At 33.4% G+C, this 18,608-nt stretch overlaps 1 protein-coding gene across 4 annotated transcripts in view; it reads right to left on the bottom strand.

Annotated features, from left to right (window-relative positions):
* The window catches only part of LOC114342007 (chromatin-remodeling complex ATPase chain Iswi), a 260,788-nt gene that overhangs the window by 222,739 nt on the left and 19,441 nt on the right, over nucleotides 1–18,608 (bottom strand). For all 4 annotated transcript variants that reach the window (XM_050653229.1, XM_050653231.1, XM_050653228.1 and 1 more), the window contains exons 3-5: nucleotides 6,395–6,579; nucleotides 5,938–6,319; nucleotides 665–872 (exon numbers count right to left, since the gene is read on the bottom strand). In XM_050653229.1, coding sequence (XP_050509186.1) covers nucleotides 665–872; nucleotides 5,938–6,319; nucleotides 6,395–6,579 — 775 coding nt within the window. The remainder of the gene's footprint in view (nucleotides 1–664; nucleotides 873–5,937; nucleotides 6,320–6,394; nucleotides 6,580–18,608) is intronic.

Below are 18,608 nucleotides of genomic sequence, written 5' to 3'. Positions count from 1 at the left end.
ATAATCTATATAGTATATCAAATCATCAAATCACCGATGTTATACATAATTATATAGTTATCCATCTTTAAATTTCAACAATTACTGTAAAATTCAATAATTTTTCGACCGAATGAAATTTTAAAACTAATGTGTACATTATTTATTTATTAGCAGCATCCATTTACAAAAGTTTTAAGAAAGCTATACTTATAAACAATAAATTTTAAACTATAAAACATCTCAGAATATTAAACTACAACAAACTTATTTTAAGATACCCTTCAGTTGTATTTAAATAAAATAATTTTGGAGACAATACATTAGCGGTAAATAATAATTCTTTCACACTAACAAGCCTACTAATCAACTTAAATCTCACAAAAATCTCCCCAAAAGCTAAAAAATCGATAAAACTCCCATATAAACGTATGCATTCCAACAACGGCTACTCTCATTGTGACGTCGACAGAACGCGATCAGCTGATAGTCGCATGCGCAATATCGTACCTGGCGTCTTTGTACCATGGTTCAGGGTCATGTTTGGTGACATTGGATAGATTAAAAAAATTGAACACATGTTTTTCAGTTTTTCTGAAAAACATTTTTGGTGAAAAACAAGTTTTTCATCAATACGTCAGGAATATCAGCCATCTGTAGAATTGAATAAATAAACTATATAAACCTGTTAGCAGTAGCCTGTTGGTATTCTTGAATTCCCTGAGAATTTCGGAAAGCTTAGCTTTTTCATTTTTTATACGATGAGCTTCATCAACGACCAGATATCTCCACTTGAACTTTTTTAATAGAGATTTTTCTTTAATACACATTTCATACGAGGTTATACAGACATCCCATTCACCAGGCATCATCGTATCTCTGATAATTGAGTTCTGAAATATAAATATATTAGAAATAATCAATTATAGTAAAACTAGGCTATGATCGTACATCATCACAGAGTAGTTTATTTTGATATAGGGTTCTCCAATTCACGTAAAAGTCAAGATAATTTCAAGAGCACTATTCAAAATCACTAAAAAGAAATTTAGGGAGTCTTATTTTAGATAATAGTGAATGTGAATGTAAAACAGCCAACTTGAATATTCTTCTATACAACCACTTTTCAAATGCCTCCATTTTATTCATGGTATCAATGTTAAACTCAATGTTTCACAACCGTTCAGAAGTACAGACCATACATAGCATCTTGCAAATTTGTCAACGGATTTCCAAATTCAATGAGCTATTGAATAATAGTAGCCTACATTTTTGAAATGTGTTTTTTGCCTGTTCAATTTGACATCCGATTTCAAAGTATGGATATAAATTTTTGGGCAATCCAACATGGGTAAAAAAACAAACCAGCAGAGTTGTAGCTCATCAAAATTAGGTTCTTATTCATCAAATTACAAATCGAATATTTCAATGTGAAATAACCAAAAATGAAGCCTTCACGGAAAACTCAACAATACATCTTTTTAAAAATGTTTTGGCCCTATTCATTGGCAAAAAAATCGTGACAATCACTTTCTAATTACCATCCCAAATGAAATTAATTGTTACCACCTTACTATTCACATTACTTATGTATTGTTTATATAAACACCCTCTAATTACCAACCCAAATGAAATTAATTGTTACCACCTTACCATTTACTTTACTTATGTATTGTTTATATGATCTGTAAGTTTCACTGGTACAATGTGTTGACAGTTTATCCCATACCCTTTTTTGAGTGTGTCATAGTTTGTCGAGTTTGCTCTAACGCATTAAGCTCGAAGTGACAGAAAAAAAAAAACGTATGTCTGTAATTATTATTATATATAGATCTTCAAAAATTATGTATTCGTTGATGGGTATTTCCATATTAAAGCGACTTATACTTATAAATGTATAATTGGTTGACAATTACAATAGTCAAGATAGATAACCAATCCATGATGCAAATAAAGATAATTTAAAACAAAAGTAATCAATCGTGACAATACTTTCACAATGTTAACGAATAAAATGACAATTGTAATTCTAGGTTAAAAATTTTTCAACTACGTAAATATAAATATTTTATGTCATTGGTATATTCGGACATTGTATAGTAAAATTGTATTCTATATTTATTTAATGTTTCCTTAAAATATTTTAAATATTAATATTCTGGCAAATATTTATATAAATATTGATATTTTTATTAGTCTTGTGGTGAGACCGTTCCTGCCTGGAAAAATTTCTGATTCGGTTTCTTTATGGATTCCTATTCAAAAATGTCCCCTTTAAACAAATCTGAAGGGTGCCGGGCGGAATTTTTGGGCAGATAATTTTTTTAAACAAATACAAAGGATTACATTTTTTTGCTCTGAAATATATATTTTTAGGTTTCTTGGGTCATCTAAACAAGAACGGTATCTTGTAATTTTTCTCAAAAATTGATAGTTTTTGAGTTATAGGCAATTTAAAATCTGAAAAATGCGAAAATACGCATTTTCGAGGCTTAAAAACTCATATTTAGATTAGCATTTTTAAGGTTGCCATATACTTAAATTAAAGTTTAAACATTCAGCTTCAAGATTCTGAAGAGTGATTGCGTCTAACCTTAATTTAAATCGTTGTTTTTTAATTGTTAAATATGCATGTCCATACGATTTTTTTGCCGGTGCAGCGCGCTCTATTCAAAAAATCTCCTCTTTTCCTCCGAAAAATATTTTTTTATTCTTTGGGACATTATAAATAAAAAAAGTTTCTTAACATTTTTCTCAAAAATTAATAGTTTTAAAGTTATAAGCGATTTAAAATCCGAAAATGCGTTTTTTTTTGTCATTTTTCGGATTTTAAATCGCTTATAACTTTAAAACTATTAACTTTTGAGAAAAATGTCAAGAAACTTATTTTATTTAGAATATCCCAAAGAATCTAAAAAAAAAAACACTTTTCGGAGGAAACTGGAGATTTTTCAAATAAAGCGCGCCGCACCGGCAAAAAAATCGGATAAACATGCATATTTAACAATTAAAAAACAACGGTATAATTTAAATTTAGACGCGATCACTCTTCAGAATCTTGAAGTTGAATGTTTAACCTTCAAATTAAGTATCTGGTAACCTTTAAACGACTAATTATTTAAATATGAGTTTTTAAGCCTCGAAACCTTTCGAAACCCTCGAAACCGAATACCTTTCTTGTTTAGAATAACTCAAGAAACCTCAAAATATATATTTCAGAGCAAAAAAATGTGGTCTTCTGTATTTGTTTAAAAAAATTGTTTAAACAATTTCTGTCCAAAAATTCCGCCCGGCACCCTTCAGATTTGTTTAAAGGGAGCATTTTTAAATAGGAATCCACAAAGAAACTGAATCAGAAATTTTTTCAGACGGGAGCGATCTCACCACAAGGACTATATAAACATAAATATAATTATTCTGACAACTGTCAGATGTAACTAAAATGTCATACAACGATTCGTGACATTCTTAAAATCATGTATGACATCAAAATTAACGATGAACTGAAAAAAGGGTTTGAGATAAACTGAGGCCATGAGATCCAGAGTGGCCTAACTGATATGAACATTACTTTACATAATTAAAGAAACTGATCAGAAACTATGTTCTTCAGAAACTGATCAATGTTCGGTTGTTTTAGTAATTGTATGTTGACCAATAATGATTCTTGGTCAATATACGATTACTAAAACAATCGGACATTGTTAGCTTCTGATCATTTTCTTAGATTATGTAAAGTAATGTTCATATCAGTTAGGCACTCTGGCTCTCATGGCCTCAACTGTATTTTTGAAAGGGTTGTATTTGAAAGAGCCTGAACAAGTGACTAATCACGAGTGTATGCAAACTTTGAACAGCCATATCTTAACCACTTTTTGTCTTGCATAAAAAACAAACCAAAGCCACCCTGGACTTAAGTCAAAAAGTGAAGTAGAGGGTAAGAGGAACTTTAATCCAAATTTTGAAGCAAATCCATCGTGACGTGGAATATTACACTTAAAAACGGTCATTTTCTAGCCTACTAATAATAGCTGTTTAGTTGCAGTTAAGTTTGCCAATAAGTTTGATATCCCTTTCATCTAGTTGGATGCTCTGTAAGGCGGTAATTAATTTGGTATGCTGTATGCTACCAAATGACTTTTCAAAATCAATGAAGCACATGTATTATCGCTTTTCTGACTTCTCAACATCTGTCATTAATAGCCTTCCAGAAGGGTCTCTTCTACTACTTCTCTGTCCACCTTAGTCTTCTCTGCAGGGTATTTAAAATGGTGGTATAAAAGAACAAGCTGCGGAATGTGATGCAGTTAACCCTTTCAGCTCCGCTTTAATATTTCCAACCTCAGTTACTGTGGCCGCAGAAATAATTCCGTTTGATTACTTACATGCCATGGGCGCACTCCACGTCCACAGCACTCATCTAATTAGCAATATGTCAATGCACTATTACTATACTTCATTTGAGATTAGTGACCTAGAGTTTGGCATTTCAAATTCATTATTTTTTCTAAATAATCTTGTAGTCGAGTATATAAAATATACTTCTACTTCTTTATGTGCCACCTCGGCGACGAGGGTTGGCAATCACCATTGCTGTTTTAACTTTTGACACTACAAAAGAGTTCAGTTGAGCTGCATCCAAACCATTCTCTTTGGTTTCTCAGCCACGACATTTTTCTCTTCTACCTATGCTGCGCCTTCCTTGAATCTTTCCCTGTATTATTAATTTTAGGTGTTCATATCTGTCACTATGTGTTATATGACCCAAATAGTGCTGTTCTCTATTTTTCTTAATACTTCTTCATTGGTTATTCTGTCTGTCCAAGAGATTCGCAGCATTCTTCGATATGTCCACATTTCAAATGCTTCCAACCTATTGAGACATTGTTTATTAAGAGTTCATATCTCCAAACCATACAAAAGAACAGAAAATACATAACACTTTAGTACTCATTTTCTAAGATTTAGGCTGAGTTCTATACTACATAATATAAAATATACACAACCCATCTAATCAATTACATTTCTATTTTGTTCAACTCGCAAACCACTGTACTCTTTTTGGACATATTGTATATGTATATATTATAATAAGTGAGACTTCTACAGCTGACGCCGCTTCTCGCATCCTAATTTCCAGCGTTTTCTGTTCGACATCTCTCCAGGATCATCTTGGTCTACCTCGTGTTCTTCTTGTGGGTGGAGTCTTTTTGGAGTATTTTTCTATTTTTTTGGCCATCTACTTTCAGGCATTCTCTGAAGGTGTCCATACCAGTTGAGTCTTTTGGCTTCGATTGTGTCTATTATATCTAGATCGATTTCCATGTCTCTCCTAATATCTTCGTTTCTCACCCTATCAAGTCTAGTGAACCGGCAACATCGTCTTAATTTTTGATTAATTTCTTTGGTTTATTTCCCAGAGTTGGGCGCCGTACAACCCAATACTTTCTATTATTGTTTTATATATTCTTCTTTTATTTTCTTTTGTTATTTTATTATTCCATAATAACCCGTGTAGCTGTCTGGTAGCTGATCTTGCTTGGCCAATCCTGGAATGTATTTCGTTGTTACTCCCTGCTTTAAAAGTTATTTGGACTCCTAAGTATTTATAAGTTTCGGTTGGGTTTACAGTTCCCATTTCAATTTGTAGGCTTTCTGGTGTTTCTCCCACAACTAAGTATTCGGCTTTTTGTATATTAATTGTAAGGCCCCACTTAGTGTATTCCTCTTCCAGTTTTCTGAGCATATAGTCTATATCACTCTCGTCTTCAGCTAGAATAGCTTGGTCGTTAGCGAAGTGTATTGTGTACAATCTATCGTCATCGATTGGGATGCCCATATTACAGCACTTTCTTCTCCACAGTGAGAGTGCCTCATTTAAATACATTTTAAAGAGTGTATGTGCTATGCAGCAGCCTTGCTTTAGACACTTGTATATGTTTAATCATAAATACTTACCCTAGCCTCTTGATCGCCAATGAGACAAACAGCTCTCAAGGTTGGACACCACTGCTGGAACTCATTCATCCAATTTGATAAGGTAGATTTAGGAACAACGACAATATGAGGACCAGGTGTACTTTTATAGTGCTTCATATATCCAAGCAGAGATATGGTTTGTAAAGTTTTACCCAATCCCATCTCATCTGCTAAAATACCATTGATGCCATGTTCATACAAAGAAATCATCCAGTTCAAACCACGGACTTGATAATCTCTCATTTCCCCATTTTTAATGTAGGGTGGTGAGGAATCAAAACGAGTTATAGTCTTTGTTTTAAGGTTGGTTTCTGCTAAAAGTTCTTCATCTTCTTCTTGTTCAGTTTTACGATGTCTTAAACTGAAAATTTTTAAATATTAAATACTGTATATTCTCGTTAAACAATTTTAAGATTTTTGGCGATCATATACTTACCCAGATGTATCAGACTTCTCCTTTTTAGGCCTCCCAGATTTTGTTTGGTTCATAAAATGTGAAAAAATTTCAATCTGTTTCAACAAGTAGTCAAATTTTTTTCCTCTGTCAGAAGCCACTTTGACCTCGAAATCTTCACCCTTGGAGGTAGTATCTGAAGAAGATTCTTTATTTTGACCCAATTCCTTAAAAACAATAAATCAAAGATATAATTATCTAATGCATTATCTAAATATATATTATATAATTATCTAAAAACTCAGTTATTAGGATAATGGATCTATCGCACTTTGGAAGTATATGGATTAACAGATACTGACAGAAAAAACTTGCTCGAACTTCAGATCAGAACAGGGGGACCAAGAAATTATAACTTTTTGAATAGTAGCTGACTTTTTGAATTTTTACCTCTTTAAATAAAAAAATCATACCCAGTATCAAAAAGCTAGTCAAAGCGTACATACCATAATTAACCTTCCTGTAAATAAATCAAAATATCTTAAGAGGATGGGTACGTATTTTCGGCTGCAATGCTATTCAAATGGGGATTAATTTTTTTCGAATACTGAGAAAACAAATAAGTATTTTTGACAAATTTAAAAGCAGAATGTAAGATTACGTTATTAGCGAGAGCCGAAAGTCCATGAGAACTTCTATAATGTTTATTTTAATAAATTACAGGGGTGCATTCAATTAAACAACCAGAATTTAAAATATTTTTTGATACACTTGGACCTATGTTTATTTGTGGCGGAAACTACAATTCAAAACATCTAATGTGGGGATCCAGACTTATTAATACCAAAGGCCGTGAACTACAAAAAGAAATACTAATAGATAATCTAAACATAGTAACCACAAGGGAGCCAACATACTGGCTTACAGACCCTGCGAAAATTCCAGATCTCCTAGATTTTGCTATAGTGAGAGGAATAAATGAAAAATACTTTAAACCAAAGTCTTGTTACGATTTATCCTCTGACCATTCACCTAAACATAACAAAAATAGAAAGGAGCTGTATATTACACAACAACAAAACAAATTGGAATTATTTTAGATATCAAGTAAATAATCAAATCAATTTAGACATCCCACTAAAGACGGGTAAACAAATCGAACACACAGTAGAACATTTTAACACAGTTTTACAGGAAGCAGCATGGAACTCAACACCATTACCTACAAATCGACATATGAACAAAAACTGTTCCAATACAATACATGAAAAAATAATTGAAAAAAGAAGACTCAGAAAACAATGGCAATTATCCAGATCACCTCAAAGTAAAACAAACCTTAATAAAGCACAAAAAGACCTAAAAAGATTGATAATAGCAGAAAAAATGCAAGCTTTCAGGAATACCTACAAAAACTAGATGCAACTCAAGCCACTGACTACTCGTTATGGAAGGCTACAAGGACACTACGAAGGCAGAACTATACAGTCCCACCACTAAGAACACAAACAGGATAATGGGCGAGAAGTCCACTAGAAAAAGCCGAAACATTTGCGACACACCTTAAAAAAGTCTTTACACCAAAAGGGAAATTACTCACTACAAACTGAAGAAGAAATTATTTTGATACTCACAAAACCTTATCAACTAGAACTTCCTGAAAAAAGATTCACAAAAAATGAGGTAAAAGGCTTCCAATTTCTGACACAGTTGTTTAACTCTATAATGAGATTAGGTCATTTCCCATCACAATGGAAACTAGCACAAATAACAATGATACTAAAGCCAGGAAAAGAACCAGAAAGTGTACAGTCCTACCGTCCTAGTAGTCTTCTTCCAGTGGTATCCAAAGTTTTTGAAAAGCTGACACTTACTAAGCTAATGCCTATACTAGAAAACAAAAAACTAATACCACCACACCAATTTGGGTTTATAAAACAACATTCAACAATACAACAGGTACATAGAATTGTAGAGAGAATCAACGAGGACTTTGAAAATAATAGGTACTGCTCGGCGGCATTTCTGGACGTAAGCCAGGCATTTGATAAAGTCTGGCTAAAGGCCTATTATGTAAACTAAAACAGAATTTACCTACAAATTACTATATACTCTTAAAGTCCTATATCACCAACAGAAACTTCCAGGTAAAGTATGAGAATGAATACACAAACATACAACAAATTCTTGCTGGGGTGCCCCAAGGAAGTGTACTAGGACCTATATTATATCTTATATTCACTGCTGACTTACCGACAGATACACATATCACTACAGCCACATTTGCGGATGATACGGCAATACTATCATCGAACAAAAATCCCAAAATAGCCTCAGAAATCTTACAAAATAATCTAAATAAAATTCAACAATGGATGACAAAATGAAGAGTCAAAATTAATGAAAACAAATCGCTACACCTAACATTTACCACGCGTAGGGAAACATGTCCAGCTATATACTTAAACGGTAAAGGAATACCACAAGGGGTGAAGTGAAATATCTAGGTATGTACTTGGACAGAAGATTAAACTGGAGGAAGCATATATTTACTAAGCGAAAACAACTGGGTCATAAGTTAAGAACCATATATTGGCTGTTGGGCAAAAAATCAAAACTATCAACTGAAAATAAAATATTAATCTACAAATCCATCCTAAAACCAGTGTGGACTTATGGGATAGAATTATGGGGAACCGCCGCACATTCCAACATTGAAATCATACAAAGATTTCAGTACAAAATATTGAGATCAATACTGGTTCCATGGTTCATAACCAATGAAGCCATTCATTGGGACGCCGGACTACCATACGTCAAAGATGACATCAAAAAGTTCGCGAAAAAACATACAGAGAAACTTAAAGTGCATCCAAACGTGTTAGCAAAAAGTTTAGTGAATAAATCGCGTACTGTTCGTAGGTTAAAACCAAAAAAAGTTCCGTTAGTGTTAAGTGAACAATAGGTACTAAATTAATGTGTATAAGTTTATGTCAGAAATAGTGAGTGTTGTAGACTAAGTTTTAAAAAAGGGGTGCATCACTGGATACCTCCCTACATGTCATTCCTAATTATTGTCAGTCCTATTACTTATTTCTGTTATCTACCTAAACATTTAGGTTTAGATTATATAGATAGATTGTAATAAATGTGGGGTTAATAAAAAAAAGTTACAGGGGTGAAAAATTAAGAGAAAATTTAGTGTGATTTTTAATTTCAAATATCTCATTCAAAATAAACTTTTTATTTATTCTAAGAGACTTTCGGCCCTCGGTAATAATTTAGTCTTTCATTCTGCGTCTAAATTTTTCAAAAATATTTATTGGTTTTTTCAGGATTCGAAAAAAATGAACACAATGTCCGTGGTAATATTTTCCAAATATATCTTTGCCTTACAACGCACTCAGTCGAATAGAATATTGTCAGTTAGACAGTGACAATCAGTGACAATTTTAAATATCTGACATGGCATCGGGAATATTTTGCGTTGTTGATTAAATAATATTGATTATTTGATAAATAATTGATTTAAGACGTGAACTTAATAAAAACTTATTTATTGTGTATTATTTGTGGAAGATCCAAGCAGAGAATACATCAGGATAATATATTTTGTGATCCAAGTATTTTGTTGTTAAAGATGTTCAAAATTGTAAGTGTTCCATAGTAACAATATAGTATTAAAAAATCACTTTAACACTTTTCCTGTTTTCTCGATTGAGTATTAGTTTTTGTTGTACATATAAATTATTACAATCACTGAATACACAGTGAAAAAATTATCACATTTATTAACTGAATTAATAATTTGCAATTATAGAAATAACAGTTATCCAAGAACATTCAAAAGCCATCTCTTTAAGTTAATCAAGACATTTTCAAGTAGAATGACATTCTAGTAATGTTTACATATCCATACAAGGGTGAATTTTACTACACGTAATTTGCCGTGTAAAGACAGAATAATTACACTTTTATAAAAAAGAACTTTTTTATAATAAAACCTTTTTATTATTTATAGGAAAGAATATAAAATAATTTAACGATAAACGATTTAACGATAAAATGCTTAAAATTCCAAAAATTACACTATAATAAAAAAGTACTTTTTATAATATCACGGTTTTGTTATTGTACATATATAGGAAAGAATAATTAACTTATAAAATATGAATTTTTAGTAGGTGTATTAACCGTTATTTATAATTATTATGATTCCAAAAATTACACTAGTATAAAATAGTATTTTTTTATAATACCACGGTTGTTTAAAATGGTATATATAATTTTAAGTACATATATAAACTTTTAATTATTTATTAAAACAATTAAAAAAAGATACGCAACAGCCGGGTTCCAACTGGGGACCATCTGCAGTCTAATGCCACTGAGGCACCATCAATTTGTAGATATCGATTTATTAACGAACTTTAAAATATAATTGCATTAGTCACATTTTTAAAATAGTTTGTTTGACATTTAAAAAAATCGATTCATCCATACAGTGTGATTGGTCAGTGTGGTAAAGCTTTATATATCCGTTATAAGTAACAGATAGTAATAAAAGTTAATAACAAAAATTGTAGCTAACTTTGATTACAGATTGATAATCAGTAATCGCAAATTGTAAGTTTTAGACAATTATTCAATCATGGCTTACTTAAAATTTGGAAAGATTTAGACCCGTAATTATTAATAATTTTGCTCTGAAAAATTAAAATATCTCGAAAACTAATAAATTTACACATAGGGAATGTTATACAAAAATTATAGTATGGTAATGGTACTTTTCGATAATGATATAAAATACAGGGTATTCTATTTAAAATTACTGAGAAAATAATGTACTTGCGTTTTGGCTCACCCTGTATTCAATATAAAGAAAATTAGCAAAACAACCATTTACGAAAATTTTGACAATAAATAAAAAAATATAACGTTAATAAACCACTGACCTTGTGCTGGCTTTTATTTATACAGGTAGTTAAACTTGTTACGATTTTCATATAAAATTGGTTATAACTTTGTAAATACCCCGTGTAACATACCAAACCTTTATATTTTTGTAATCGAAAAGTTACGAAGATTTCGAATATAAAATAAAATATAGGGTGTTCTATTTAAAAAAACAAGTTTGGTCTGCCCTATATGTTATCGAACACCCTGTAACATTCTAACTAATTTTGTAATGTGAAGCTCATAGTTCGCTACAATTTTTGTAATTAAGTTTTATCGCTATACATTACTATAACGGATCTACGGAGCTTCACCCCACTAATTAATCACCCTGTATAATAAAGGTTAAATATTGCATTGTTAGCTAGTTCTAAGCTATCCTGAAAATTTCAGGTGTCTAGGTAGCCTAGAACTATTTTTAAAATGGATTACAAAATTTGCGGAGTCCGTGACACCAACCAAGCCAAGTATATAAAAAGGTTTTAAAAAGTAGGGACAGCCGTAAAATATTTGCGAATTATGTACCGATGACCTTAAGTTAAACAGTGAAACTAATTTTAAATTTAGTATGAATTTAAAGCTACTTTTTGTGATATCTCATGCATTCACAGTGTTTTATACAATTTTGTAATAATTGGTTAATCTGCAATTAACAGAAAATAATTCAGTGTTTTTAATCTTTTTTGTGGTAATTTACAGATCACAAAAAAAACAGAATTTGTCCATTAGCTGTAGGCAATAATTGATAAAGATCATTAGTGTACAGGACCGGCTTTCAAATTTTATGTTAGAAAATGAAGTGTATGGAATGCAAGAAAGATGGTACTGAAGAAGTAATGCTTTATTGTGATAGCTGTGACCGCCCAGTTCACAAATATACTTATTATTCTGGTCTTAGTCTAAGAGCTGGGAGCGGATTTTGTGCGTGATAAGTAATATGGAAAAACTATATGGGGATATGTTGAACTAGTTGTGTACATTACTTTCCCCCAACGGCTGGAAACCAGAGTGGGGGCCGAGGGTAGATATAAGGGGTCAAAGTCGCAGTTTTTATTATTTTTTTTGTGACGCTCTTGATATAGTGCACCAAAATTTGGAAATAAGTAGGTCATGACGTAACTAATTAAAATCTCCAGGGGCGGAAACCTGCGTGGCCGACAAAGGGGTGGGGGAAGGGGTGAATATAAACATTATAATTGGGTTTTTTGCGACGTTCCTGATCGAGTGCACCAAAATTTGGGAATAAGTAGACCATGACATAACTAAGTAAAATCCCCAGAGCCGGAAACCAGATTGGGGGACGAGGGTAGTTATAAGGGGTTAAAGTCGCGGCTTTTATTATTCTTTTTTGTGACGCTCATGATCGAGATAGTGCACCAAAATTTGGGAATAACTAGTTCATGACGTAACTAATTAAAATCTCTAGGGGCGGAAACCTGCGTGGCCGACAAAGGGGTGGGGGAAGGGGTGAATATATAAATTTAAAGTGGTTTTTTGTGACGTTCGTGATCGAGATAGTGCCCCAAAATTTGGGAATAAGTAGACCATGACATAACTAAGTTAAATCCCCAGAGCCGGAAACCAGAGTGGGGGACGAGGGTCGTTATAAGGGGTCAAAGTCGCGCTATTTACTATTTTTTTTTGATGCTTATGATCGAGATAGTGCACCAAAATTTGGGAATAACTAGTTCATGACGTGACTAAGTAAAATCTCTAAGGGCGAACGCTGCGTGTCCGACAAAGGGGTGGGGGCAGGGGTGAATATATAAATTTAAAGTGGTTTTTTGTGACGTTCGTGATCGAGACAGTGCCCCAGAATTTGGGAATGATTAGACCATGACATAACTAAGTTAAATCCCCAGAGCCGGAAACCAGAGTGGGGGACGAGGGTAGTTATAAGTGGTCAAAGTCGCGCTATTTACTATTTTTTTTCTGATGCTCATGATCGAGATAGTGCACCAAAATTTGGGAATAACTAGTTCATGACGTGACTAAGTAAAATCTCCAAGGGCGAACGCTGCGTGTCCGACAAAGGGGTGGGGGCAGGGGTGAATATATAAATTTAAAGTGGTTTTTTGTGACGTTCGTGATCGAGATAGTGCCCCAAAATTTGGGAATAAGCAGATAATGGCATAACTAAGGAAAATCTCCAGAGGCGGAACGCTGTGTGGGGGATAAATTGGTGGGAGCAGAGGTGAATATAAAAATTATAAGGGTTTTTTGTGACGTTCGTCATCGAGATAGTACACCAAAATTTGGCAATAAGTAGATCATGACATAACTAACTAAAATCTCCAGGGGCGAAACGCTGCTTGGGTATAAAGGGGTGGTGGGTAGGGTTGAATACACAAATATAGGGGATTTTTGTGACCTTCGTTAAGGAGATAGTGTATCAAAATTTGGGAATAAGTAGATCATGAAAAAACTAAATAAAATCTCCAGGGCCGGACAAGGGTAAATACGCAAAATTTTTGGATTATGCTCGTCATCGAGAATAAATCCGTAACTTGCATAATTGATTCATTGCAGAATCAAAATCCAAAATGGCGGACAGCTAGGTGGGGTCAGCTAGCTTGTTAAAAAAGGTGTCATAATGTTTTCATAAAAAATGTAGAGAATTAAAATTTGTTATATTTTTCAAAAGAATTTTATAACATTGATTTATCCAAATAATTATAATTATTGTTCTAGAAATTTTTATTACTAATTGATAGAAACCATGATGAAATTAGAAAAAAATTCATGGTTTTTCTTTGGAAAATATAAATTTATTTACATCTACAAGTATTAAGAGGCTACATCAGTGTGTCATTAATATTAATTCGAGCGAAAGTTTTGCCGCATCGTTTTTCGAAAGTTTTGCGAACCTTTGGCAACAGTGCGTCGGAAGTAGGTGACACTATCAAAGACGAAAACACAATATTGTAATAATAGGCATTGTGATAACGGTGACTATTTCTCTATGTTGCCAAATGTTGTCAGTTAAGTTCGATTTCTTGTTATAGATAAACGATTTTAGTAGTTCCAATGTGACACAAGATCTAGAAAAGCAGCTTATAACTACCCTCGTCCCCAACTCTGGTTTCCGGCTCTGGGGATTTTACTTAGTTATGTCATGATCTACTTATTCCCAAATTTTGGTGCATTATCTCGATCAGGAACGTCACAAAAAAACCCTTATAATTTTTATATTCACCCCTGTCTCCACCCTTTTGTCGGCCACGCAGCGTTCCGCCCCTGGAGATTTTAATTAGTTACGTCATGGCCTACTTATTCCCAAATTTTGGTGCACTATCTCGATCATGATCGTCAGAAAAAAAAATAATAAAAACCGCGATATTGACCCCTAACTAACCTCGTCCCCCACTCTGGTTTCCGGCTTTGGGGATTTTACTTAGTTAGGTCATGGTCTACTTAATCCCAAAATTTGGTGCACTATCTCTATCAAGAACGTCACAAAAAGCCCCTTTTAATTTTTATATTCACCCCTGTCCCCACCCCTTTGTCGGCCACGCAGCGTTCCGCCCCTGGAGATTTTAATTCGTTACGTCATGGCCTACTTATTCCCAAATTTTGGTGCACTATCTCGATCATGAGCGCCACAAAAAAAAAATAATAAAAACCGCGACTTTAACCCCTTATAACTACCCTCGTCCCCCAATCTGGTTTCCGGCTCTAAAGATTTTACTTAGGTATGTTATGGTCTACTTATTCCCAAATTTTGGTGCACTCGATCAGGAACGTTACAAAAAACCCAATTATAATGTTTATATTCACCCCTTCCCCCACCCCTTTGTCGGCCACGCAGCGTCTCGCCCCTGTAGATTTTAATTAGTTACGTCAGGACCTACTTATTCCCAAATTTTGGTGCACTATCTCTATCAAGAGCGTCACAAAAAAAATAATAAAAACTGCGACTTTGACACCTTATATCTACCCTCGGCATCTACCCTCGGCCCTCACTCTGGTTTCCGGCCGTTGGGGAAAGTAATCTACACAACTAGTTCAACATATCCCCATATAGTTTTTCCATATTACTTATCACGCACAAAATCCGCTTCTATCTCTCCGACTATCTGTGTTCATCAGAAATTAGGGTTATGGAGTTAAAGAAGAATTGTGTTCTGCAATTTTGTGCCAAGATTGTAAATCTGGAATGAAAGTTCAAATTAATTGAAAAGCTGCTGAATGAGGTTAATAATATGAAATGTGACGGGAAAATAAACACTAACATGACAAACAGTAACAACACAATTGACGTTTTGAGTGAATTGTCAAGCCACTACATAAAAAAGGTGATGTTACTAAAATGGAGAACTATAGACTCATAAGTCTCCTTCCATCATTCTCAAAAATATTCGAAAAAGCAATATATTCCAGACTACAAAACTTTTTTACTACAAACAAATTATTTAGTAGTTCGCAGCACAGTTTCCTTGCAATGAGGTCAGTTGAGATAGCTACCTATGATTTTGTATCAAAAATTTTAGAAAAACTAGAGTCAAAAATGAAAACACTAGGTGCTTTTTTAGACCAATCTAAGGTTTTTGATAGCCTAGATCATGCTTTCCTATTGCAAAAATTATATCGCTATGGAATACAGGGACCAGCATTGAAATGGATAAAATCGTTTTACAGATAGATCACAAAAAGTATCTTGGAGAAACAGGGATGTAAGGTTTACTCTAAACCGATCAACTTAAAATTAGGTATACCACAGGGGAGCGTTTTGGGGCCTTTTCTCTTTTTGGTCTATATAAATGACCTGCCAAATGTGGTGGTTAGTGGTTCCTCAAACCTTGTAAACTTTGCCGATGACTGAAATGTGCTATTTTGTGAAGAAACATTAGAAACACTCCTCACAGTGGCAGAACAAACTGTGGACAAGGCTGAATAGTGGTTCAGTGGAAATAGGCTGGTGCTTAATACCGATAAGACAGTATTTGTTTACTTTAGAACCAGCCAATCACGAGAAGAGTTCCCAGATACAGTCAATCTTCTATCACAAAACACAGAACCTTCTAGATCAGTTAAGTTTCTTGGTCTTCATATTGACCAGAACCTGAATTGGGGGGAACAAATAAAAATAAAAAATGTGACAAAAAAACTAAATAGAGCCTGCTACTCATTAAGAGTTTTGAAAAGCTATCTAGACCAGATAATCTTACTATCGGTATATTATGCAAAATTTTTATTCTATTATGCGATATGGAATAATCTTCTGGAGTGCTTCGGTGGATAGCTCAACTGTCTTCATAGTCCAAAAAAAGGCAGTCAGGGTCTTAGGATTAATGGCGAGAAAATCCTGTAAAGGCCGATTCAAATCACTCAATATACTCTCTCAGCTATCTATAGGTACTATGTATATTAATGTATTATGTTCTTCTTTAAAAATTTTACATTGTTTTATCACCTGCTACCAAAATCATGAATATAACAAAAGAAGCCTTAATTTGAATATTTCACTTCACAGATTTGTCTCTAACAGAGAAATCCTTTATATGTAACTTTGTATTCAACTGGAAACAAGCTATAAAGCATTTAAAAGAACGGTTTTTCAACACCTGGTTAACATTGAGCCCTATACTGTGGTGGAGTACCTACCTGGCCTATCAGCATATATGTAATTTGTATTGTTTGTATATTTTAATGTAATGTTAATATATTTTTTTAATATGTGATTATTAGTAATGTGACGTTATTTGCTCAATTATGTTAAAAGTTTATGCAAATAAAAATTTACTCTACTCTACCCTAAAAAGAAAAAGTTCCTTCGGTTGCTACATCTCAAGCCTGGAAGGACTATTACAATAAAAAAGAGGAAATGAAAAAAAAAGAAAGCCGAAGAAATTGCAGAACGAAAACGTAAGCGTCAAGAAAAATCGAACGCTATTGAAGAAGCTAAAAGAAACAAAACAAACAAAAAGCAGAAAAAAACAACTGAGGTCTGGGATTCCAATTCAACCCAGTCATCTATAATTACCGGACAAATTGAGCAGAAAAAAACAACTGACGTCTCGGATTCCAATTCAACTCAGTCATCTATAATTACCGGACAAATTGAGAAAGGCTAGTCTGTCATCGTAAGATATGATAATGATATATTTCCAGGGGTTGTGTTGAATAAAACCGATTGAGAATTCCATGTTAATGTATTAACCTTCGTCGGGTGGCATACGTACAATTGTAACTTTTAAGTTTTCAAATTGTGATAACTTTTTTTGTTAAAAAGATAGAGACTTGAAATTTTGTGACATCTCTACGTTTATCCAGTAGATTACGTCAGCCAAATATAGCAAAGAAATCTTTATTCAGTTCCCAGAAGGGGGCTTAAATTGTTCCTACCCCCATAAACGACGGCATAGGTACATTTGTACTTTGTATTTTTTTTTAAATGAATGTTATAAACTATCAATACATTTTGTACTTAAATGATAGTTTATTTGAACCAAAATACAAAAATGAATGTTAGTGTGGATTTTCGCAACACATACATGTCGTTTTAGACAAAGAATTTGTGTCGCACATAGGTAGAATACATACTACACAACTTTTTCTCGTTTTAGGTTGTTTTTTCCGTTCGTTTTGACAAACATGACAACTTCCGGTTATTGGAGTATATCCACGAATGCTGTGAGGAAGAGTATCTACAGCAAGACAAAGATCTTTACAAAGATCCTTCAAAAACTTCTTGTGTTGGTCCTTTGTTTTTTGTAATGGATTGTGCTCTCGATCTCGATATAATGTAAGATGCTAGGCCAGTGACGTCAATCATATTATAAAAAAAGGCTAAGAGCCAAAGCAGTGTTAGACGTTTGACCGTATACTTACCCAGCATTTTATCCATGGTATCAACATCCCTTTAGTTTTACACTAGAACTCAATCATTTCCGGCTACTTGTCCTGTTATATGCATGGACGAGAGTAACACTACTGCTTTGTTTTTCTTTAGCAAATAAGAGCATTCATGATTGTATGCAAGATTTGTGGAAAAAAATAGCTATTTTCTTGCTTGCTTGCATATTGATGAGTAGAAATCTCTTATTTTTTCCAATTGATCCCACTAACCTCATGTGACATGAATTCTAGACTTTAGCTAGTTCAAAACTGGTAAAAAGTTATCTGTGATAATATTTCGCCCAGAACCTTTGGAAGACCAGATCCAAAACTGTTCTTTCACCAACATTAAAGTCAGTGGCGGCTCGTGACCTCAGTATGCGGGTAGGCGATATGTACCCACAAATTATAGTTTTTCTAACTTCATCATTATATTATATAGCTTATTAGATAAAGAAATATG

Source organism: Diabrotica virgifera, chromosome 6, assembly GCF_917563875.1.
Source record: "Diabrotica virgifera virgifera chromosome 6, PGI_DIABVI_V3a".
NCBI lineage: Eukaryota > Metazoa > Arthropoda > Insecta > Coleoptera > Chrysomelidae > Diabrotica > Diabrotica virgifera.
This window is presented reverse-complemented; position numbering and strand designations above follow the sequence as displayed.